This window comes from Cebus imitator, unplaced genomic scaffold (assembly GCF_001604975.1).
Source record: "Cebus imitator isolate Cc_AM_T3 unplaced genomic scaffold, Cebus_imitator-1.0 Scaffold523, whole genome shotgun sequence".
Taxonomy (NCBI): Eukaryota; Metazoa; Chordata; class Mammalia; order Primates; family Cebidae; genus Cebus; species Cebus imitator.
In genome coordinates, this window is record NW_016107838.1 from 1,306,789 (window position 1) to 1,330,512 (window position 23,724).

At 42.8% G+C, this 23,724-nt stretch overlaps 2 protein-coding genes across 5 annotated transcripts in view; both read right to left on the bottom strand.

The window, feature by feature from the left end:
- Positions 1-343: 343 nt before the first annotated feature.
- SPAG11B (sperm associated antigen 11B) lies at positions 344-16,254 on the bottom strand. 4 transcript variants are annotated; one of them, XM_017514361.2, is made up of 4 exons: positions 16,030-16,254; positions 15,295-15,447; positions 3,918-3,995; positions 344-637 (listed from the first exon to the last, which is right to left on the bottom strand). In XM_017514361.2, exons 1-4 carry the CDS (start codon positions 16,088-16,090, stop codon positions 603-605), a joined length of 327 nt encoding a protein of 108 aa, XP_017369850.1. In that variant the 5' UTR covers positions 16,091-16,254; the 3' UTR covers positions 344-602. The 4 variants fall into 4 exon arrangements, with proteins under 4 accessions (XP_017369850.1, XP_017369847.1, XP_017369851.1 ...); XM_017514358.2 differs by lacking the exon at positions 344-637 and having other exon boundaries at positions 3,659-3,995; XM_017514360.2 differs by lacking the exons at positions 344-637; positions 3,918-3,995 and adding an exon at positions 13,876-14,145.
- A 6,603-nt stretch (positions 16,255-22,857) lies between these two features.
- Positions 22,858-23,724, bottom strand: part of LOC108293107 (beta-defensin 104A-like) — a 5,284-nt gene continuing 4,417 nt past the window's right edge. Inside the window, exon 2 of the mRNA XM_017514352.2 lies at positions 22,858-23,360. Within this exon, the coding sequence (XP_017369841.1) occupies positions 23,200-23,360 (161 nt within the window). The 3' untranslated portion in view covers positions 22,858-23,199. The remainder of the gene's footprint in view (positions 23,361-23,724) is intronic.

The following is a 23,724-nucleotide window of genomic DNA, read 5'->3' on the forward strand; positions in this document are numbered from 1 at the left end:
AGATACAGTGGAGATGATCATACTTATCTCAGAAGAAAGAGCTATGTGGAAAGTATGAAGATTTGCCAGGAAAAACATCCTGGGCCCCCACTGGACCAGACCTGGTCTTTCTGCCCCGGCCAGCTGGCTGGAGCCCCAGCCCACCACCAGGTACCCTCCTGCATCTCCTGGAGTCAGCAAAGGGTTCACACACCTCCTAGTGCCAGGCAGAGAAGCAACTTGCAATGTCCTGGGTCTCCCAGCACCTCTTCCCGGCTTCCCCTGAACACAGGCTGAAGGTGTCTTAGCAAAGACAAGGCAGATGAATCCTCAGGTTGAAAACAGATCTGAACTGAGGGCAGGATGGGGTAGATGCAATCACTACTTTCTATTTATCGTCAAACTTAGGATCACATTCCATTCTCTTACATGGAGCCCGGGGAAGGCCGTCCATGGAGTACAGCAGGGAGGCAGCCCAGGCTTCGAACCCTGGACCGTGTGGCAAGGCCCTGGCTCTCCCGCTGTAGAGAGCTGCTGCTGGGCCCTGAGGCCCATCCGCCTGGGCCACCCTGCGGTCACGACTCCAGAAGACAGGAGGCAGGAAGAGAAGGGCTCTACTCTCCTTACCCACAGCACTGTCCATGCTGCTGGCCTGTCCCTGTTCCCAAATAAGAGCAGATGCACCACAATGCCTCAGTAAATATCCCAGCAGTTTCAGTCTGAACTCATGTCCACACACCTGGCATGAATGGTACCCTGTGCAGGAAACAGAGGAATGAGTCACTGTAGTCAGTGCCACTGACATTCAGGCCAGAAGTGTTGGTAGGCCGGGCCCCCTGGCTGTCCCCTGTGGTGACCCCAGCTGCTCCTTCCTGAGCCCAGTGCCCAGCTTCAGAACAGGTGGTCAAAAAAGCCCATCTACAACTTGCGTTAGAGCGGCAGTGCGCCCCCGCGTGGTAGGTGTTGATATTGCCGAGATGCCTGCTTGGCCCAGGCGTTCCAGGCTTTGTAAAAGAGCCTTTTGGGGATTCTGTCTTAGAACACCACCAGGACTTTTTAGGACTAAGTTCAGTCCTGTCACTTTACAGACGGTGACAGGGATGCTATGGAGATCTGCCCAATATCCCAGAGGGGCGGAACGAAAATGTAAACTCCAGTTTTGGGGGCTCATTTGGTATCTGAGCTAATCCAGTCAGGTTCATTCTCAGGCCTCACAGAGACACTTTACAATGAAGAAAAGAAAAAAACAGCCAAAAAGTAAAAAAAAAAAAAAAAAAAAAAAAAGACACCACCTGGGCTTTCTCAGACCCTAAAGTCTGATCAAATAATAATAAAAGCATTTTTATACATACACCTTGTACCAGGGCCCACTTAAGATTAAGAAACTTTCCAGCTGGGCGTGGTGGCTCATGTCTGTAATCTCAGCACTTTGGGAGGCCAAGGTGGGCAGAGGTCAGGAGTTCAAGACCAGCCTGACTAACATGGTGAAATTCCATCTCTACAAAAATACAAAAATTAGCCAGGTGTGGTACCGCGCACCTGTAATCACAGTTACTCGAGAGGCTGAGGCAGGAGAATTGCTTGAACCCGGGAGGCAGAGGTTGCGGTGGGCTGAGAGTATGCCATTGCACTGCAGCCTGGGCAACAGAGCAGGATTCCATCTCAAAAATAAACAAGATTGAGAAACTTGGCAAAACTCTAGAGAAGGCTTTCCAGATCCTAGACCCTAAGATTAGATATAGATTGAATGAAACACTACAACTTGTAGGATTACTCATGCACATAGGCATGGACCTTGAATGTCTATTTTAAAAACTTGTAGGTTTTTTTTTTTTTTTTTTTTTTNAAAAAAAAAAAAAAAAAATTAAGGAAGCAGAGCAACTCCAGAGCCCACCACTGAGGACTCTATGAGCCTGGGCGGGCTCCCCTCCCCACCCCTTCATTTCCCAGAAGCCTCAGCAGACACTCTCAGGCCTGTTTCGTGCTGGGCAATACCATAGGTACCAGTTTTTACCATGCCCGACAGGCGGACAAATGCTCCTTTGGAGAAATTTTACATGACGGGGAGATAACATTTTCCACAATAGAGACCAGCTGAGGCCCGGGGTCCACCTTAAAAATACTAAATAATACGGCAGAGGGCCCATGCGAGCGCCCTTCTGGCCAGTCCTGGACTCTGCGAGGGCTCCCTAGGGGTTCTCACCTGCACCACCCTGGCAGGGAGGGATGGGGCTCCCAGCCTCCCCCCCTTGCCTGGTGGAGACCCCCTAGGTCCCTGGGTGAGGCTCTGCTTCCACACCCCCAGGCTGCTGTGCTCTGATGGGGTCTGAGATGGAGCCCAACTCCTTCATTTCATTTCCAAGGAACATGAGACCAAGAGAAGGGGCTGCCATCTAACGGCACCTGCCCAGAATTCCCATTCTCGTGGAACGAGGCTTCAGCCCCCCAGGGCCCCTTCATGTTGTTTTGTGTTTCTGGTGCACAGATCTACTGGTGTGGGGTGGTGCCACTCCCGGCTGAGAATGCATCTGCCTGATCTGAGGCATGGACATTTGCTGTGTTTCACTCTGAGCCAAGGCTAACTGGGTCCAATGCCCTTCAGGAAGTCATTCCCTTCAGGGATGGAAGGATGGCTCTCCCCTCTAAAGGCATGACTGAGGGCCCTGCAGAGATGCCTGTGCCGAAAAGAGGCTTATCCTGTGCACTTCTGGGGTCTGATTGTATTTAGAAAACAAAAAAGAACCAAGAGTGAGTTTAGAAGAGGCTGCGAAGGCCAAAGGCATTATGCCAAATATTTATTGCAACTTGAGCTGAGAATTGAGACTGCAGCCCCGTAGTGTACATTCTAGGGGGCTCGTGAAGTAGCTCAGCTCATTCAGGAGCACACTGGACCCAGGCAGCAACAGAAACGGAGACACACGGTATCTTCCTGGGTCATCTGAGTCGGGAAAAGCTTGGCATGTGGTCTCTACCCCTCAGCACATTTGTTTTTATTATTTCTTACGTTCCTTACCTGTAATTAGTATTCACTAGTCTTGGAATTAGTATTCAACAAATTCAAGCAGGAGCCAGAGAGAGGCAAAAGGTGGCTAAGCATCAAGGAATCTTCATGAACAGGGGTCCTGCCTTGCTTCAGTTGCTCAGAAATAGGTTTTTTAGAAGCAATATGAAAATACGTTTTTTAGAAGTTTTGACTGATAGGCATACCGGGAATGCCCTTTATGAGTGGCTAGCCTGGGGAAATGTGCTTAACCTTAGGATTTTCATTTCTCTTTCATTCCTGAAATGGACCTGCTTGCACCTTATTATACATACTATCAGACCGTTGTATTAATCCATTGAAATACCCTAAGAGCAAATGCTTGAGAACAATACTGTCGCACTGAAACATGACCTCTGGGTGTTATTGCTTGAGGAGGTGTAAAGGGAAAAGGGGTAAGGTGCATTAGAATCTGGGCGTATAAGCAGAACCCTCATGCTGGGTGAGATAAGAAAGACGCCATCAGATGGAAAACAGCAGCAGATTGGTTGCATTTATGTCTCTCTGAAAATCAGTGTGGAGCTTGGTTTCTAGACTAGTACCATCTCAAGGTGCTTGAGAGATATTCCCTGGACTATTAAAGGCAAGTGGAATATCACAAAATTCTGAGACCCCTTTGAAAAAGCAGTACATGGAGAAGTAAGGAAGTTAAAAATTTTTTTTTATCAGCTCTTCACCTTTGGTGCTAAATTCATTCAACAAATATTTATTGAACACCTACTATAAGCCACACATTCCTTTAAGCCTTTGGGATACTTCAAGATCCCTGTCTTCCAGGAGCTTATATTTTAGATCCCAGATATGCCATCCTTCCCTGGTTTCTCTTTTTCTTCTTCCGCTGTATTTGATACGCAACACCTATTCCAGGGATCAGAGCAAATGTCACGCTTTTTCTCACCAGAATGGCAGAAAAAAAGTCTGCAGGTCCCTTGCTGCATAAGGCAGATGGTATTTCTAATTCCAGGTGGAACATCCGCTATGGATACAACAGAAGAGAGTTGATATTTAATTCACACAGTTCAGAGACTAGAAGATGACCCCAGCCCACAGCCAAGGGTTACTATATTCTGACGATGCTAAGCACTTTTGGACAAGTCCCAATTTAACTGAGCTTTGGCTTCTTAGCTTTAAAACAGGAACAATAATTTATATCTGAAATCTGGCCAGGAGGATGATGGGGTGTGCTGTGTGCATGCTCACCTGGCCAGTGTAGGCCCTAAAAAGCCCATGCAGCTCTTAAATCAGGGTCCTCAAGCTTCCTGGAAAGAGATGTATACTAGGAGGAAGCAAAGGGAGCTTCGGAAAACAGAAGTTGTCCAGAATGGGATGGGTTGTGGTCTCTAAGAAAATTAGAAATATTAACCAATTCTCAGCTTATGGCCCAATTTTACTTTTATGTACCACAATGAAAAGGAGAAAATAAAACTTGTGTCCTCACCTGTACCTATGGGCTTTAAAGTCACAAAAGACCACCTAAATTTTTTGTAACAACAGGATATTGGGCAACAGATGGTTGAAAGAAAGATCTCACTTATGTCAGATCTGCAAATGCCACATAAAATGACTTTAACAGCAACAACAAAGCCACAGTGTTGGTCTTGCATGATGGTGAAAACACTCCTGCATCCAGCAACATGCAAGCTCCAAACGGGGTCTACTCTCTGATTCTACATCATCTCAACCCTGCCTCAGCTTGAGGGGACAGCAAAGTGAAGAAGGGGGCTCCACCGTTAGACAAGACAGAACAGCCCCTAGCATGGAAGCTTGGAGATCTGATTATGGTCTTTCTTCTTCCCATATCTCATCATGTCTCCTTAGAAAAGTCATTTAACTGGTTACACTTTGGCTTGCCCATCTGTAAAATGTGTTATATGTGCAAGCAGGGGGAATATTATAAGTGTGAAGACCTACTATGGCCATGATTATTCATTGCACAGTAGCAAGTTCATACTCTCTCTGGACATTGGTTTTCTTTTTGTGGAGCATAGGGCTGCTATAGACAATCTCTGTTTCCCTTCCAGCTCTGGCATTCGTATGAGTATAACTTCCTTCTGAAAACGTTTCTGAGACTTCAGTGAGTACTTCCCATTTGTATCAGAGCAAATAAACTCTTTTTTCTTATGTCAAGACCCTTATAACATGTATTTAGCTTTTAAAAAACTTCAAAGGGGAGATCAAGATTGTCCAAGGCTGAGCCCCAACTTGGCCCACCTCCACCCACTAACAACACACAGACACAGCTACACACTGTCCACACAGGCACACACAAATGGAATTTATGCCATACCTTCCCCAGGGCTAACCTTCCCCAAGGCTAACCAGGAGACATTTACCTGAGTTTGTTTGAACCAAACAGAAGAGAACAGCAAATAGAAAGAGGACCTTCATGTCTTAAGGTCCCTTGAACCTCCCTGCCCTCCTGTGAAGGACAGCAAATATGATGAATGATGGAATGAAATGGAGTGGAGAAGGCACAAAATGGGACATTTATAGGTTTTTGAGAACACTGATCAGCGTGAGCATATTTATCTGCTCTACTGAGTAAGGCTGTGGGCAGAAGGTACTGACTACCCTTCCCTTTCTGCCTAAAAATAGACTTGCTTCCTGGTATTCAGAGAAGCAGAGATCCACCAATAGTTCTATAGATGTAGATTGAAAAGGAAAGTGAAGCGGTGTTGATGTGGATGTGACTACTTAGTACCAAGTGCTGTGCTAGGTGATAGAGACATAGCTGTGTAAAGATAGGTTTTCTGACTGCAGAAAGCCGTGGAGTCCACCACAGTGGTGCAGGTAAATAGCTCATCTCCCAGCACCATCACTCCCACCTACCAACAGAAACATAGCCCCCTGTGCATTAGGAGACACGAGCACGAACATTCAGTGTAGCATAGTTCCTTGCAGCCAAGAGAATGCAACCAAATAGTGAATTACCACAGCAATAAAACACAGTGTATTCCCACACAGCAACAAGAATGGAAAAGCAAGATGCGTACAACAACGTGGGCGAACCTCGCAAACACCATGCTGAAAGAAAAAAAAGAAACAGAGAAAACACACCACATTATTCCAAAAATTTGGCAAAATGAATGCATTTATGAACAGTCAGGATGCTGTCTACTTTGGGGGAAGAGGACAGGCTCTTCTCTCATTTGATGGAGTTATACCCTGTTGGAGGTGACAGCCTAGTGGGGATGCAGAGAGCCCCCAGGGACTGGTACCATAGGGCTGTGTCGTCCTGGGCTGGAGGGAGCTTTGTGGGCTCTGGATACTGCTTGGAGACCCACTTGAGAGTGGGAGACATCGGGCAAGGGGGTTGTGAAAGCAGAGGCTGCCAGGACACGATTCTGTTGCGTGGGTTTATATCATGTGTGGTATTAAAACGTACAGTCGATAAAGCTGCACATTTTGCCCTTACTTGATTTTAGTCCCAGGGTCATTTAGATTTATTTCTCTTAGAATTATCTTAAGCAAAAGTGGAAAGTGAAAAGGATGTTTCGTCTTCCTTCCTATCCCTCTGGGCTTTCATAACAATTGCTATTAGCATCTTATTAATCCTTCCAGAGGTGTCCCGTGTATATGGAAGCAGAGATTAATCCATACCTCATTTTCATATAAACAATAGCAGACTCTAGATATTATTCTGAATTTGCTTATATTAATTGGTGTATCTTGCAGTGCTTCATTATTCTTCTAAGCAGCATCATTATATTTTCTGCAAGCTGTCTTCTGCCTTATTTAACCTGTCTACAACAACCATATCTGACCATGACTCTTCCCTAGAAATGGATTTTGGAAACAAAACATCAAACCGTGGCTTTGGGCTTTCTGCATGGGTAAACAGTGTGAGCATCTGAAGAGGCAAGGGCTAGGTGTTCATTCTGAACTTCCCACGTCTGGAGAGAGAACGCAGGACAGTGGGCGCTGGCAGAGACTCTGATTCACAGACCTTTCTGTTCCTGATAAAAGCACCTTTGAAGTTAGGACTTTAGGGGAAAGTGGGCACTCCAAGCTGCTTTTGTCTCTCTGCCAAAAAGAAAAAAAAAAAAAAAAAAAAAGGTTATCTTAAATTTTAGCCATGAACTAAGTAATTGTAAGATAGGCACAAAGATTTGTGAGGGTCCCACTCAGCATATTAAAAAATGTGAAATTCTTTCTCTATGGTGCATTTGTTCTGAAGACATCTCTGAAATCTCTCATTTGAAAAAAGGGAAAGCAGTTTCATTTGACTCTTAGGAAAACTGGCTTCCCCACCAAGATAATACCTTAACTTCAAGGGTCCCAAGGAATAATGATAATTCTGAATGTATCCCGTGCATAGACAGAGTGTGGCTGTATGATACATACATGATAATTGATAAAAACAGTGTGTATATTCAAAAGTTTGAGTCATTTAAAAAAGTCACTAAGAAGACTTATAGATAAGACAAAAACCTTTTGTACTTTATCTTTACTCTTTGCACGCTGCACCTTGTTTGGAAGGATCCAAGGTAAACGCGGATGGCATATTGCTTCCAGCAGCACAGTCACCAATCAAATCATTATGAAATGACAGTTTAGAAATTTTCTGTATAGTTGGGAAACAAACTATGTTGGAAAATAAACTCATTTGAGGGAGAAATATTAATAGTATCAAATTTTATCACACATCTTCTCCTCCAGACTGGAATCCATTTCCAAATCATGGACCCAGAAAGCAATCCCCAGGGAAGCATTTCATGGATAATTCTAAAGAATGAGACACGTCATTTCAAGGAAATCAAAGAAGAAAATCAAGCTTATTGGCTAATTTTGTTAACATTTGATCGTAGGTTCACAGGTTCATCTAATTGCAGAGTTAAAAGGAAATAGGCTTCAGTTTGTCTCAACACAAAAGATCATTATTCTGATATGCATCACACGAATGAAAAAGGAGAGAGTAAGGAGAAGAGAGAAAAGAAACATTTGGGTTTGCGAGGATTTGATAGCAGAAATAACGTTTCTGTATTAAAAAAAAAAAAAAAACCTTCATACAATTCAGCAAAAAGACAACACAATTTAAAAATGGATAAACGACTTAAATAGATTTTTCCAAAGAAGAAATTCAAATGGCCAGCAAGCTCACGAAAGATGACCAGTGTCATCAGTCATGAGAAAAATGCAAATGAAAACCACAATAAGATACCACTTCACATCTACTAGGATGCTCATAAAAAAATAAAACTTCAGAAAACAGCAAGTGTTGGTGAGGATGCGGAGAAGTTGTAACCTTCATAGGTTGCTTGTGGGAGTGTGCTGTGGTGCAGCTGCTGTGGAAAAGTCTGGCAGTTCCTGGGGAAGTTAAACACAGAGTTACCAATACGGCCTGGCAATTTGACTCCTAGGTATATTCATATAGGCGGTGAACATAGGCGTTCGAACAACTCATACCTGAGTGTAGTGTTCGTAGCAGAATTAGTTACAATGTCAACAGAAGCAATGCAAATGTGCATCAGTTGATGAAAGTCTAAGCAAATTGAGCCACATCCATACAATTCAATAGTCCATCACACACACACAAAAGAAGTACTGCCGTATTCTACAACATGGAGGAACCTTGAAAAACTCCAATTAAGTAAAATAAGCCAGGCACAGAATACCACATATTGTGTGATTTCATCTATATGAAATGTGCTCAGCTGGCAAATCCAGTGGCTGCTGCTCACTGGTGTCTCCTTTCAGGACGATGAAAAAATGAGCTGGGGGTTTTCTCCACTTTTTTGTCCTCATGAACAATGCTGATGTTATTCCTCTTGCTCCAGAGATTTTAATTTACTTTTTGGTCTTTCAATAAAGAGGCAGGATTTGTGTTAATGAATTTAATCTCTCTTAATGAAGACATACTAACATTCCATTTTGTTTTTATTACTAAGGAAGACTCCCTGGGTGCAGTGAGGTCATTTCCCACGACCCACGGTGGTAAGAATAAGCCAGGTGAAAGCAGGCCAAGCCTGCAGGGTTGTGGTGACCACGACACATAGGGACAGGAAGAAAAGATTGGATGTGGCCATTATTTAAGTCACATGAGGTGCAATGGGGGTAGAATTGACTAAGCCTGCCCACCTGTCCCTTGCCCCACAGACCTCAGGCATTGAGGAAGAGACAGGCTTCCCCATGACAGGGACAATCTGGGCAATGATGAGTCAGAAGGATCAAATCTCAGGAAAAGCTGCAGGGGTGCAGAGGAGGGAAGGACACTGAGGGCGGAAGGTGGGCGTGCAGAGCCGAACGCAAAGCAGTCAGGTGTGCGGCAGTGGGTTCTGAGACAGCATCCAGACAGCTCCTGTCTGAGGACCTCTTCCCACTGTGGTACAGCTGGTGGCCATAAAACCTCATCGGTGCTCAGGGGCCTGTACTAAAAAGCTGCTGTGAGAAGAACAAAGAATGCATTACTCATGTGATTGCTGGTTCAGAACTGACCTTGAGAACCCATTATATTTATTCAGTTGTCTCCAAGTAGGACTGCAAATTTCTTTTTAATGTCCATGATGTTTATTTTTATTTTACTTTAAGTTCTGGGACACATGTGCAGAATGTGCAGGTTTGTTACATAGGTATACATGTGCCATGGTGGTTTGCTGCATCCATTAACACGTCATCAAAGTTTAAAGCCCTGCGTGCCTTAGGTATTTGTTGCTGCACCCATCAACTGGTCCTCTGGGTTTGAAGCCCTGCGTGCCTTAGGTATTTGTCCTCATGCTCTCCCTCCGCTTGCCTCCCACCCAGCACTGCAAATATTATAATACCAAAGAATGAGAGGAAAAAAATCACTTTTTACCTATTCCTTATGAATCCCAGGTAGGCTCCAAAATCTTCCTGGGTCACATGCTTTAATGTCATGTCATCTTTTGATAAAAAATTTTATTTTTTTTTTGTTCACCACTGTACAAACAAGGAGTCTTATCTTAATGGCCAGGAAATGCTTTCTTATGTGAAATATGTGAGTTTCTGTGTGGAACTTAAGTCTACAACACAATGTCTTTCTCTATGACTAAGTGATATCTTTGTGTGTGTGTGTGTATATGTGTGTGTGTGTGTGTATATATACACACAGACATATATATGTATATATACATTATATGTACACATATATACATATATACATTGCATATATAATTACATGTATATACATTATATATACACATTACATGTATACATGTATATATACATTACATACATAGTATATAAACATTAATGTGCCATATACGTGTGTGTGTATATATATGTATACGTGTGTATATATATGTATACGTGTGTATACATATATATACACACACATGTGGCACATTAATTTTGTTCTTACAAATGTACATTTAAAATTTAAGAGTAATGCAATAACTTGATGGTATTTTAAAGGTACAAATACCTAAAAATCACCAACAATTTTTACGTTGGAAACTTTACAGTACTGTTTTTGAACATACTTTTCACAGTTAATTTTACATCAAATATGTGAACATTGGTATCATAATTTTTAGGACAGGTAAGTATTTTGAAAATATTAGGCATTTAAATGGCTTTTCACTGTGTTACATTTATTATAAGGAATTTGTAATATCTCCGACTAGATGTATTACAGTTTGCTAATTTAGTGGTCTATTTTGAACATTTTAGATTTTTTTTAGGTTTCTCAAAATAGTTTTTATTTCCCAGTATAATTTCTGAGCAGAATAACTGAAACAAGGAGAACAAGTATTTTATGTCTTACACACATATTAAGATTGTTTTGCAAAGAGGTTATATAAATTACCAGTGCTTCTGGTTTTGTGTGCAAGTACTAGTTTCATGTGCCTTCATTATCCCTGGGCGTCCGCCCCACGTGCGTGCGCTTGTGTGCAAGTTGATTAGGGAACATCTTTGTTCGGAAAAAGAGTCTGGAAAGGCGGTACTCTGCAAAGGGCTCTGTGTACCTAGTTTGTTTCTTATGCTGGGCCCTGGGATGCTGATTGTTACTCAGAGACTTACATTTAAGCTGATGGCAAAGTAATTGTGGATTTGACCATTATTTTCAATGGCAAAAACTGCAGTTACTTTTGTACCAACATAATACATAGCAATATTTGCATTTATTTGTTAACTTGAGCCTAAAATAATTACCACTTATAAAGATTTCATGGACAGGTTAGGCAAATACTATTTACTTATTAAAGATATCCATGAAACTTCTTTTAAGTAGAGATACTCTACAGAAAATTATAAGACAAACAGCAGATTCTACCCCTATTCATTCTTTGCCACCTCTCACTCACTTGCTTACCCTACCAAAGAAACCCTCCACAGCTGGTCTGCATGAGAAAGTAGACGTTAGCAGTCAGCATGAAACTATTAGAAGTAAAGTCAGCACTTTAAAAAAGTAAAAGTGAACTTAACTGGAATAACTGCTGTTACAATGGAAAAATGCATTTTTTAGAAATATCAATATGTACTTATTTCTAATGAGATTTGAGAAACTATGGTCAGCAAAATGAGAATTAGGTCCCATGAGAAAGTCACACTTCAACAAAGAAAAAGACTATTTGCAAATATAAGACTCTTTAAAAATAAGAGTCTGATAACTAAACTTGAAAATCCAAAAATAGTAAAAAAAAAAAAAATAGAAGGGCTCTACAGAAAGAAAAACTGATGATATAAAAATAAATATCACAAAGTAGAGAGTAAAAGGAAAAACATGAAAATTATAGCTGAAAAACAATGAGAGGCTATTTCAAGGATAACTGGGGTTTAAACGGTAGGCATTCCAGAGAAAGGGAAGATAATTGATAGAGGAAAGAAAATATAAGGTTAGACATAAAAGGAACACAGGTACATGGATAAGAATAATGTAGCAACCCAATAAAACTATTACATTTTACAGAAGAGAAAAAAAATGTTCAATAAACAAATGAAAAAATGCTCAACTATGCAGTAATCAAGGGTGTGCCAGGTTGACATCTATAAGATGGTGGGGCTTCAGCCTTTCCTTTCTTCCACAGATATACCAAAGAAATATCAATACACAGATCGGTTCTTTCTGAGAGGCAGCCAAAGACTAGTTGAAAGACTCCTACACATCAAGCAACTGAGAAAATATTCACTGATAACATGTGGGAAGAACTGAAACATGCTCCCACCATAATCCCCATCCCAGGGATAGCACCTTATAATTGGTAAGAATTCCCAACTCCTGGCTTCTCCCTGAGGAGTGAAGGGTTCGGACTACACATAGTACCCTGGTCTTTATGATTCCCACCCAGGGGTTTGTTACCCAGCTCGGGGTTGATAGAGCTGGGCATCTGCAGGTCTCCCTAAACCACAGAGACCAAAAAGATGGTTTGACACAGATTTGCAATCACTTTCGGCTGCTGTCTCCCGGGGCTCAGGTCAGAGCAGGCAGGCAAATGGCCACCTCCTGGTTTCTACCTACAAGGAGTTTTCCCATCTGCTGCCTGAGGGTTGACTTCCGAGTCTGCATCTGGGAGCCAAAAGGGCAGGGTGAGCAGGAGCTCACCCTGTGGGAGCCTGAACAGGACTGTAGTTAGGCACTGTGCCTGCTCCTCTCAGCTAGCTCCATCAACATGTCCAGGTCTCCACCTTCTCCCTAGAAGGAGAATACATCAAGCATGCTTTTAAATCTGACACCTGAGAGACTGGCTCCTACACCACTGATCTCTGGAAGTGAATACAAGGCAGGAGAAATGCAGAGGGAATTGGAAGTTGGATAAAGGGCAGAATGAATAAAAACAGAAACAGAAGCAAGGAGAAGGGGCGGGTGAGCAAGGAGCAGGGTAAGAGGCAGAAGTTAAGCAACCAAAACAAAAAGATAAGAGTACAAGAACCCCATGGCCAGCAAGATCCAGATCAAACCAGTAAAGGGCAGCTCTTCAGGGATAGGCATGCACATTAAAGAGAAAAAGTATCCTGAACATGACCCTGTATGACAATCAGCTCATTAAAGCTCATGCATATGGACTGCATATCATGTATAGTCTTAAAATTATGGGCTGGAGGCAACATGTAAGCCGGCAGAGGCTAAAGTAAGCAACACACCTATCAATCAAAAGCCAGACACCAGCTTAAGATTAGGCAGCCTTGGGAATAGAAGAAGGAAAAAAAAAACCAACAACATTAAAAGACCCAAAGTACACCAAAGTAATGCTGATCTCATTTCGCAGAAGTCAGCCCACTCTCCCCTCTCCCCTCTCCGGAGTGTAATGCTGTGTTTCACACACTTCTGCTGCTAGCTTTGCTAGTTGAGTGTCACATCAACTAGCAAAGCAAGCAGCAGAAGTGTGTGACACCCCTTTTGTTGAGGACACCAAAAGCCTGGAACTGCATAGCACCATCGGGTCACAGATGGGGCTCTGCATTTTGTGAGTCTTCTAAGGCCACTGAGAACAAATAGGTAGTTTTAAAGGGGCATGAGAGCACTTCCAGGGGGTATTCCTTCAGGTTTAGCCCACAGAGAACAGGCAGCAACTCCCAGCTCCCAGTCTCTCCCCAGAAGGCATTTGCCTGCACACTCTCTCAGCCGGGGCTAGAGAACAGGGCTTTTAACCAATCTTCATGTAGGAGCTGATGGAGCTGATGGAGAATGGGTTTGACCGCACACCTAACATCCTGACTACATTTCACAGTACTCAGAATATTCCATTTCACAGTACCTAGAATAGAAGTAGGTACTCAAAAAACGCTTTTTAAATAAAAGAACGAATTATTTGAATTCCTTCCAATGAAAGTTTATTATATCCACATTTACTAGCACAAATTGTGTGATTTTGAAGATTCTGTTCATCTCAAGCTAAGTCATCTTCTGTAAGATCACGGGTAGCATTTTTGACATTTATTTTGCCGCAATAAAACATTTGAACTGTCTAGCACAAGTGGCAATACCTCCGTTCCCTGCTGCTCAGACACTTCTGCAAAAAACCTGCACCTGACCGGACATCATGGCCCAGAAGAACAGGTAAGTGGCAGAGCTTTGCTTCTATGTCAGCGACATCAGTTCTGATGTAAACAGCAGGCGTCTTTCTTTTTAGAGCAGTAGCCTACTTGTGTTTCCATATAATTACAGTATTCTTGACAGAAGCCTTCACTTCTCTTGCAGTCAACAACTTTTAAATCTGATGGAGGTTCTGCATTAAAAAAAAAAAAAAAACATCCAACATTAGCTTCTTAAGACCATCTCCAGAATCAAACAGTGGTCGTTTCAGCCCTAAGAGATACGGTGGGAGTGGCATGGGTATGAAACAGCTTTCCATAGTTAATAGCTTCGAGTTCTAAACTGAAACATCAACTCCAGATATATAGCTCTGCCCTGCTAAATCTCCTCTAACCAAAGGAAGTAATAATCCTTTCTCATGGGAATGCTGTTATCCACCTATTGCCCCTGTTTATATCTGTAGTGCAAAAAGTGAGTTTCCTTTTTCCCTTTCCTTGGAAGGAGATCCAAATGAATGAGTCCTTTGGAACTGAGGGCCAATTAGAAGGGGATGGGAGGTTGGCTAGGATGCTGCAGGAGTCAAATTCGGCAGGACTTCATTTGCTGGATGTCACAGCAGTTTTCCAGCAGCCTCCTGTCTGTCTTGTTCTTGCCCACTGAGCTGCTAGCCTAGTTCTCCCTGTCTTAGGTTCAGCAATGAGCTTGGGATTAAAGAAGCATCTTGGAAAGTGCAGGCTCCTCCAGGCCCTTTTGGATTTGAAGCTGGTCCTGCCCAGGGGCTTGGGGGCTGACCAGAAGGCTAGCCCTTCTAGAAGAGTCCAGAAGAGTGGCTGTGGGCTCAACTGTCCCTTGCCATTCCCTGCTGCCTCCTCGCCTGGGTAGACTGACAGGACAGTGTGTTCTCTGCCCCCAGTGTTGGGAAGCATTTCCCGGACCTCGTTTGATGCCTGGCACTTAGCAGGCAAGTTCCTGTGGGGGGAACGACCTCCAAAGGTAAAGGCATAGAGCTGCTACCTGGCAGGAGGGGACGTTTCCACCAGTGTCTCCTCTGGCTCCTGTGCTTGGAGGAAGTCAGCAATTACAGATGTGGCCTCAGATAATTCGTCCTTTGGTCCCTCGGTACTCCCAGGTTCCACGAGGCCCTCAGTGATGCAGCCCCAGGGGAAGCTGTGAGACCCCGTGGCCTCCCTGCCAGGCAGGGCAGCCCAGTGCACCCACACCATGTCTTCCCCAACCCGTGACTGCTCACCCACCCAGACCGGCACAGACACCCTCCCATCTATTCGTTCCCTCTGCATCTCCCAGTGGATGTACTTGTTACACATGTTGGACCCTGACTCACCTTGGTAAGGTGGGGTGCGCGGTGGTAAGAGTTCGCGTTTCATTGGGTGGTGTGACAGCTGAGACCCGTTTCTGCCTTGCCCAGGGGCTCCTTCCCCGAGTTCTCTGGGAGCTGCCGTGGCTAAGTGGTCAGCATATCTGGCTTGGGACGATCCTGTGCAAGTAGAAACACACAGCAGAGGATGCTCCGAAGCCGCCTCCTGGAGACCCGTCAGCATGAGGTGCCTACATTCTACCAGGTGAGTGAGCGTGGGTGACTGGGTGGGGGAGCTGGGAGGGGTGCTGGTGTCCTGTGTGTGTGTGTACATTTGTGCACATGTGTATGCACCTGTGCGTAGAGAGAGAAAGGGAAGAGTGAATGACGTGTGAGAAATGTGTGCCATGAACAGTGAGATAGAGCACCTCAAAGCAAAAGCAGCCAGAGAATTTCTTTCAAGTGTCACTAATGCAGTTGTTGAGATTCCCTAAAACATAATCCTTCTCTGTAAGGGAAAGGGAAATGTTAAAAGAATAAGAAAATGGAGTGGGGGCAGGACCCTCTCCCCTGGGAAGCAAGTGCCATCACTTGATTCAGAGTGCCACTTACGAACCCAGCTTAGAGACTCGTACCCAAAGCTCCACCAGGAACACCTGCTCCCAGGACCTTGTCTCTCCTGCCCAGCCTGGATTCCCATACCCCAGATGACCATTGCAGTGAGATTCTGGCACCCAGGTCCGGGTCACCTTTCCATTTTACCTGGAAACAGCAGGGCCACAAGGAGAAGGCTGGCAAAGGACAGGAGCAACCGTTGCCTCATGTCTGCCAAGCGTACTGCAAGCCAGAAAGGTGGGTGGGCAGGCAGCAGGGCTCCTTTTACGGAGTGGGGCTGGGTGTGTGGGCCCGGGGCGTGGGAAGAGCTGTGTTCCAGAATGACTTCCCATTCTCAGAGGACACATGTGGATGCGCTACTATCCCGCTGCTGGTGGAACAAACACTTGAGCCACGTATTTCAGGAAGCAGATAATATGCCTGAATGCCTTGGTTGGGTTTGGTGAATAAGGAAGATCAGAGAGTAACAGAAAGATGAAAGGCAGTGAGGGGCAGAACAAACATGAATTATCATAAAGTTACCAATGTCATCAAATGCTTCTCAAAAGTCCCCTGATGTTCATGAAAACAGTGACAAAAATAAACTGCCATGTTGATTCTATCCTGCCTGCTGAATGTGTTTATTGTTTTAGTGTTAACAAATTATGCATAAAACGTACAACACAACAGGTGCGACGTGGTTTTGCAAACTATCACTTCCTGAAGTTATATACAGAGTTCCAAGGCTGCTCAAAACGTTACTTCCTTTTTCTTCTCCCTGAATCTCTCTCCCTGTTTCTTGGTCCCCTCCTCTTCTCCTCCTCTTTGGACTCCCTGGCTTTCTATTTTAATTTATTTGTGTTGTCTTTATTTTTCTCTCTCCTTTTTATTTTCTTTTCCCCAAGACACCTCCTGTTGATGTCACTGAGTCCAATTCAATTCTTATAAAAAATTAAAAATAATCTGTGGTTGAGTCTGGGTTTTCTCCTGTAGTGATGTGCAAGCAGAAGGCTTGTCTTCCCTTCTCCTTCATCTTTTTAAAAATGTTAACCAAGTGTGTGTTTCTTATTTGGCTGCCTTAGCTCAGGCATGCATGGAACCCAGGCAGGCTGCTCTGGACTTAACTACAGTGATGAAGGCTTTGATTGAAGAGTTTTGTAATCACATAACATCCAATATAACATCAGCGACCTCTGGAAAAGATAGTGCTTATCTCATATGTCTCATTTGCAGGTACATTTGGAACCAGACAGAGAAAACATCTTAGATCAATTGTGTAAGTGAAAACAGTTATATTCAGTCGGGTGCAGTGGCTCATGCTTATAATCTCAGCCCTTTGGGAGATCACCTGAGGTCAGGAGTTCTAGATCAGCCTGACCAATGAAACCCCGTCCCTACTAAAAACACAAATTTAGCTGAGTGTGGTGGCACGTGCCTATAATCCCAGCTACTCAGGAGGCTGAGGCAGGAGAATTGCTTGAACCTGTGAGGTGGAGGTGTAGGTGAGCTGAGATAGTGCCACTGCACTCCATCCTGGGCAAAAAGAGTAAAGCTCCATCTCAAAAAAAAAAAAGAGCAAGAGAAAAAGAAAATCCTTATTCTCTACCTGGAGAAAGCTGGGAGCAGATAAAGAGGCAGCAGTGACGCTAGAGACCTGGGCATGTGGGGAAGCAACAAGGAAGGACAGAAGGTTTGCAGCTGTGGACAGGTGAGCACAGCACGGTCTCAGAGCACTAGGTGCTGGTCAGGGAGAGCAGGAGCATCGTTCACATCCTTTCCCTTTCAGGAATTAGGAAATCTTCCAATTTCAGGAGCACAGGGGGACGCCGTGGAGGTAAGTGGCAACTGGCCCATGATAAGTTTCTTTAATCATTTATTGCACCAAAGTTTGACAATTGGATGTTGGAAGAACATAGATTGTCAAGAAAGGAGGTAGATAGCTGCTGCTATCTCAACCCTAAATGAAAATTTATTTGCTCACCTACATACTCTATATATTTTTTTGCAATCTAGTTCAATAGCGATTTCTTACAGTTGTATTTATAATTGTTTAAACTTGGAATGGGGATATTTTATAAAAGTGACAGAAATTTTGGAATATATTGGTAACATTTCTATATATTTTTTATCTTCTCTACAAAAGGAAAGAAAAAACAAACCTATTCCACTATTTACGTATTAATAATAATGAATCATTAATCAAAATCATGACTGATAATATAACAGCATTTGAGTAATTTCTACCCAGGTAATGAAATCTTTTTCTAAGTCATTAAAATTATTTGATCTAATTTAAATGAAGAAACTGAGCCAAAAATAGTTATATCTCACTTCCTTTGTCTAGATCTTAAGATAAAATAAGCCCACTCTCCCACACTTCTGAAAAGAACAACCTTAAAAAAGTGCATCCGGAGAAAACATACTTCTGCCTTTTGGTAGACAAAAGCTGGTGAAGTCATAACAGGTGATTAATGTTACATCTGCCCCAACTCGACAGTGTTCTCAGCTCCTGTCCTCTTCCCCCAGCTTTCTGTGTCCTAAAAAAAAAAAATTTGAACAATTCTCTTGCTAAAAACCACATCCATCCTGAAGGGTGAAGGATGGCAGAACCCATTATAGAATATTCTGATAATTGTTTCAAGACTTTTTCTTTGGTACATGCAACTAATAAATAGTATTCTTTGTGTTTTTTTTAAGCTGCTTAGTATGTGATATCTCGACTCATTTGTACTAAGTAGGTGGGCTAAAGTAAAATGATCAAGATTTTATTGTCAAAGAAGATGTTCTATAAATACATATTCCTGAAGGATCTTATTGGAAAATGCACACACATGCAGGGAATAACATTTTCCACACTGGCACATCTTCCTTCTTGCCTCCCAAGTAGCATTCTGTTAAATCCTGGAAAATATGAATGCAAGAAGAAAAACCATATTGTAGGCCAGTTTGGAATCAGAAGTTTTCTGCAGAATCAAATTTAGACTCTTCTTTTGCATTATTAAATGACCCAGTGAAACTTTCCCTGGAGGGGACTCACAGACGAGTGAAGCAAAGATTCCTATGTAGATTTTCTTATTCTTAAATTTGAGATTTTAACACGCTAACAAATCTTTAAGAACAACTAGCACATCATTTACAGAGGCACAGCTTACCCTCTAGGGGAAAAAATTGATACATGGAAAAGTAGACAGAAAGATTAGAATCTTCTTTGGAAAAAGAAGGAAGAATTATAGAGAAAACTGCTTTTGGAAAGCAGTTTTCTCTATAATTGGATCATGGTAAAAGAATCAGCTTTGAGAATTGGGCAAAAATATTATTTGGTATTTTGTTTCTTTTTCATGCACAGAATCACAGTATGAATTGTGTTTTCAAAGGTCAATTTGATGTGTAGCAATTTCAGCCATCCCAAGAGCACTCTTAAGGCTGCATGTAAAAGAACACAGGAAATCCTTATGTGAGTTCTAAGGCATAAACACCATTTTTTGGAAATAAAAACATGGCATTGTTATCATCTGAAATATAACTGTTGAGGTTGCCAATTCTTTTTTTGAGACAGAGTCTCACTCTGTCACCCAGGCTGGAGTGCAGTGGTTCCGTCTTGGCTCACTGCAACCTCTGCCTCCTGGGTTCAATTGACTCTCCTGCCTCAGCCTCCCAGGTAGGTGGGATTACAGGCACCCACCACCACACCCAGCTAATTTTTGTATTTTTAGTAGAGATCAGGGTTTCACCCTGTTGGCCAGGCTGCTCTTGAACTCCTAACCTCAAGTCATCTGCCTGCCTCAGCCTCCCAAAGTGCTGGGATTACAGGCATGAGCCATTGCACCCAGCTGAGGTTGCCAATTCTGATGAAACAATCACAACATTTTAGAACTGAAAACTGTATTAGAGATCTAACCAATATTTTAAGAAGAGGAAATGGAAGATGAGTGAAAAAGCGATGTATCTATATGTGTGAATTAAAGACTAAAGATCTGAACCAGGCTGTGCTCTGCACATACTAAGATAGTTAGCTGAATGGAGTCCAAGTAAATAAATAAAGGGGTGCCCACCGTTGAAGGGAAAGGCAGCAAATTTGTTTGGGAAAGGGCAGGAATTCATGGTGGTCATAGACATAAGAAATACAGTTTTTCACAGGAATGGTGATGCTTTTATTCTTTTCTCCCTGTTGCTTTTATTTTTGTATGTGTATATTTTCTCATAACTGGAAAGCTTTTCAGCCCCTTCCTAGTCCTCAGAGGCGGACCGTTTTTTTCTCTCTGATTCAGCCGCAAAGGCAGCTCTACCACTCACCATGTGTCTGCTTCTGACTTTGTCATGTTGGGAAGCCTCGGGACCCCACCTCCTTTTACCCACAGGGCCCTCTGTGCCTATGAAAATGAGGCCCCTGGAGTTATTGTGGGTGAGTCAACATATCACAACCTAAAATTCAGGAATAAGAAAATCTACATAGGAATCTCTGCTTCAATCATCTGTGAGACTCCTCAAGGCTAATTTTCTTTGGGTCATGTGGTTATGTAAGAGAAGAGTTCAAGGTTGATTATATGGCAACTTCTGAGCACAGACCTGGCTACAATATGTTTCCTCTTTTCACAGACATATTTTCCAGGCTTTAATAGGATGTCTCTTGAGAGCCAAGAAATAGAATGTGCCAGTGTTGAAAATCTTAACTCCTGTACATTGAAAATTTCAGGTTCTGCACTTTTGGATATTTCAGTAAGGACCTGCGTGGTGGATCTTTTCACCCAGAGATTTTCTCTGTCAATCTCTTTCTCTCTAAACTTCGAATAATAAAAAATGCACACATTATAAAGTGAAAAATATTCAAACAATCCTTTTTTCTGTTGATTTTCATTAGGCACATTTCAAAGAGTTACTCATGGTTCATTGTGAACAACAGACTTCAGATCATCCTTTGGAGATAGAAGATAAGTAGCAATGTTATTCTGATTGTGGTGTATCAAGTACAAATTATTAAATATTCCCTGCCAATTCTGGAAACAATAAAATAGAAAAATATATCTTTGTTCCTTTACCATTAAGACCTGAAATTAAAGAAGGGTGACTTTGTGATTTCTTTAAGTACTGAGAATAGCAGTTCATTAATATGACTATGTGAATTACACCTGGGGGTGGGGGATGCTGTTTCAGAATCCAGCCTCTTTAGAAAGCAGAATACAACACCAGGACAGCAAGCCAAGCCCAGGGCTCTTCAGAGAAGACCACGAAACAAGGCCATTCAATGTTAGCTGACAATGAGACAGCTTTGCTTTCTGCTTGTTATCATCTCTCTGGCCATTACTGCTGGTGGCATTGATTAAAGTCCGCAGAAGTTCCTTGCTTTGCTCTACATTTATATGGGGAAGTACAGGATGGCCTTTCTTGGCAAGGCATCAAATTTTAAAAGGAGACAAAAATTAGCACAGGGTCAACAGTTGAGTCTGTGTTTAGTGTTGTTTAGCAGAATGCCCATACAGCAGGAGAGGAAATCAAGGCACACATCAGATAAGTCACCTTCCCAAGGTCACCTGCTAGGCAGCAGGACTGGGATTCAAGGCTTTGTGTATTTGTATAGCCATGCTCAGCTGCCTCTGAATTGCACTTGAGATGCGGGGTCTAGGCCTGGTCTTGCCTGATATCCTGACTGATGTTAGGAAAACCACTAGTCCCTCTGAACCTTAGTAACAATGCCTAAAAGGTGAGGATAATGATACTTAAAATGCCTAGATTCAAGAGTTTATGGTGAGGATCACAGGAGATTATGTATTAAAAGTAGTTTATAAAATATAAAATATGAGAATAACAAGGGTCTAAATAATGAAATATGAGAATATAAGAATGAAAAGGGCCTAAAATAGTATGAGAATAAATGTCACATTGTCCTATAGCGTGTTCTGTGTCTTGCATTTGGAGTATGCAAATGCATGTGGCATCCTTGGGGGTGGTTTAATAGTTTTCTCTTTTCCTGTAATTGCAGTGATGAGATCTAGGGGCTTACCCAGATATGCACTCAACTTTCACCACAATATTTTATAGATGGAATAGCAAGTACACATCACCATCTACGTAAGACGCCTTGGAGGAAAACAACCTAAGGCAGTGTGTGGACCTTCCAGGGTCCAGATTCTAATAAAGCAACTCTTTAAAAGGCACTTATAAAATTCTCAGGGTCATTTGAACACAGATTGGCTGTTAAATTGTATTAAAGAACAAGGGCTGATTTTTTTCCAGGGCCTAATAGTATTGCGGTTCTGTTTTACAAAATGAGTTGTTTTCCTCCTGATTGAAGTATTTTCAAATGGGCATCTTTGAAATAATTTATTTTTTATTTGAGATAATCTGGGAGAGGGTCTCACCAAGGGATGAAACAAGACTAACCCCATGTCGGGGCCGGGTGATGGCTACGCGAAGGGCCATTATGCCGTTTTGGCAGAAAGGGCACAATCCAGCCTCCGTTTTACCCTGAAAAGGTCAGTATGATGCCGCTTACCAGGACTAGAAGCTCATATGTGGCATTGTGTCCTTCTATTAGGAGGCACAGGTAGCAGGTTTCTTTCTGGCTTATTTTAATCACTGTCGACATTCCTTAGCTAGATCCCTGTTTCCCTGCGTGTTTGCAAAATGGCGACACTCCTCATTCATTAGCTGCACTACTTTTAAGGAGAGAAGCTTTTGACTACCTTAAAATCTGGTTTGGAAAGGCAGGCAGGTCGAATGTTTCTATCACTCCCTTTCACCAGCTTTCAGGATGAAGAAGCCACACCTCGGCGCAGGGCTGCTCTCTGCTGTCCTCTGCTGGATGGGCATCTCCACAGACACCCACTTGATCAACCCCTTAAGTTCCAGTGGGTTCCCAAGCTTGTCATCACACATCACCTCTTTTGTTTTTCTCCACAGAGGTCGATGTTTTGAAATATAGTGTATTCCAAACAAGGCACACTGAACATTGATTTGAGTTCCATTTTAATTTTAAAAAGACATATGTAACTTGTTGAGCAAAACTTTTGATCAGAAAAGAAAACCAGTATTAGGATAAAAATGATGTTTTTCTTAGGTTTACAGCTGATTAGGTAGATATATTTTGTTGTTCAACTTGTAAGGCATTGAAACTCATGCTTCATCTGCATTGCTGTCCTCCATTGTCACAACCAGAGGCGGCCTTCCAGCCTGTATTCTTCTTCGATCTCCTGGCTTGGCTTTGCATCGACGGGAAGCTCAGCAAACCTCGTTTGATAAGGATCCGTGATTGCACTGGGGACGGCCTTGCTGCAAAGCCTGAGGAAGGAAAGTCACCGAGGTCCTGCTTCCAGGGACTCTAGGGACCAGCACGACTGCGTTTCAGTGTTTGGTAAGATTCAGTAAGCTCTCATCCCATTTCTTCAAACAGCATACATAGGTGTTGGGGCATCTTCCAATTTTGTATTCTTGGTTTTGACACTTCTTCCGGCAGCGGGCAGTCCCATAACCACATATTCTGTCCAGTTCAAATTCACTTCTCACTAGATAACAGGATACGGCGCTGTGATTAATTGTGCACTGGCACCAAAAGGCAAGGTTTTGGCAGGTGTTTTCAGAGGGAGACAGAATGCTAGTGCATGGTGGTGGTGCTTTTCCTGCACCCCCATCCTCCACTTCCCTAGATGATTGACTTGACCCTCTGATTCCCAACCAGCATGGATTTTATTTGAAAATATACATCAGTCCATGTCACACCTGTTTTCAAATTCCCTGCAATAGTTTACTATAGCTTTTTGATGAAATCTAACCAAGCCCCTTACTGGGTCTCCAAAGCAATCTTGATCTGATCTTGTGCCACCTTTTTCAAACTCATGCTGTTCCACTGTGGCCCTCACTCTGTTCCAC

Coding starts and splice junctions, on each gene's coding strand:
- SPAG11B (XM_017514358.2), bottom strand. CDS start 16,090: ATGAGGCAACGGTTGCTCCTGTCCTTTGCCAGCCTTCTCCTTGTGGCC. Junction 15,448..16,029: donor TGTGGCCCTGCTGTTTCCAG/GTAAAATGGAAA, acceptor CTACTTGCACAG/GATCGTCCCAAGCCAGATAT. Junction 3,996..15,294: donor GCGCACCCCACCTTACCAAG/GTGAGTCAGGGT, acceptor TTGTATCCATAG/CGGATGTTCCACCTGGAATT.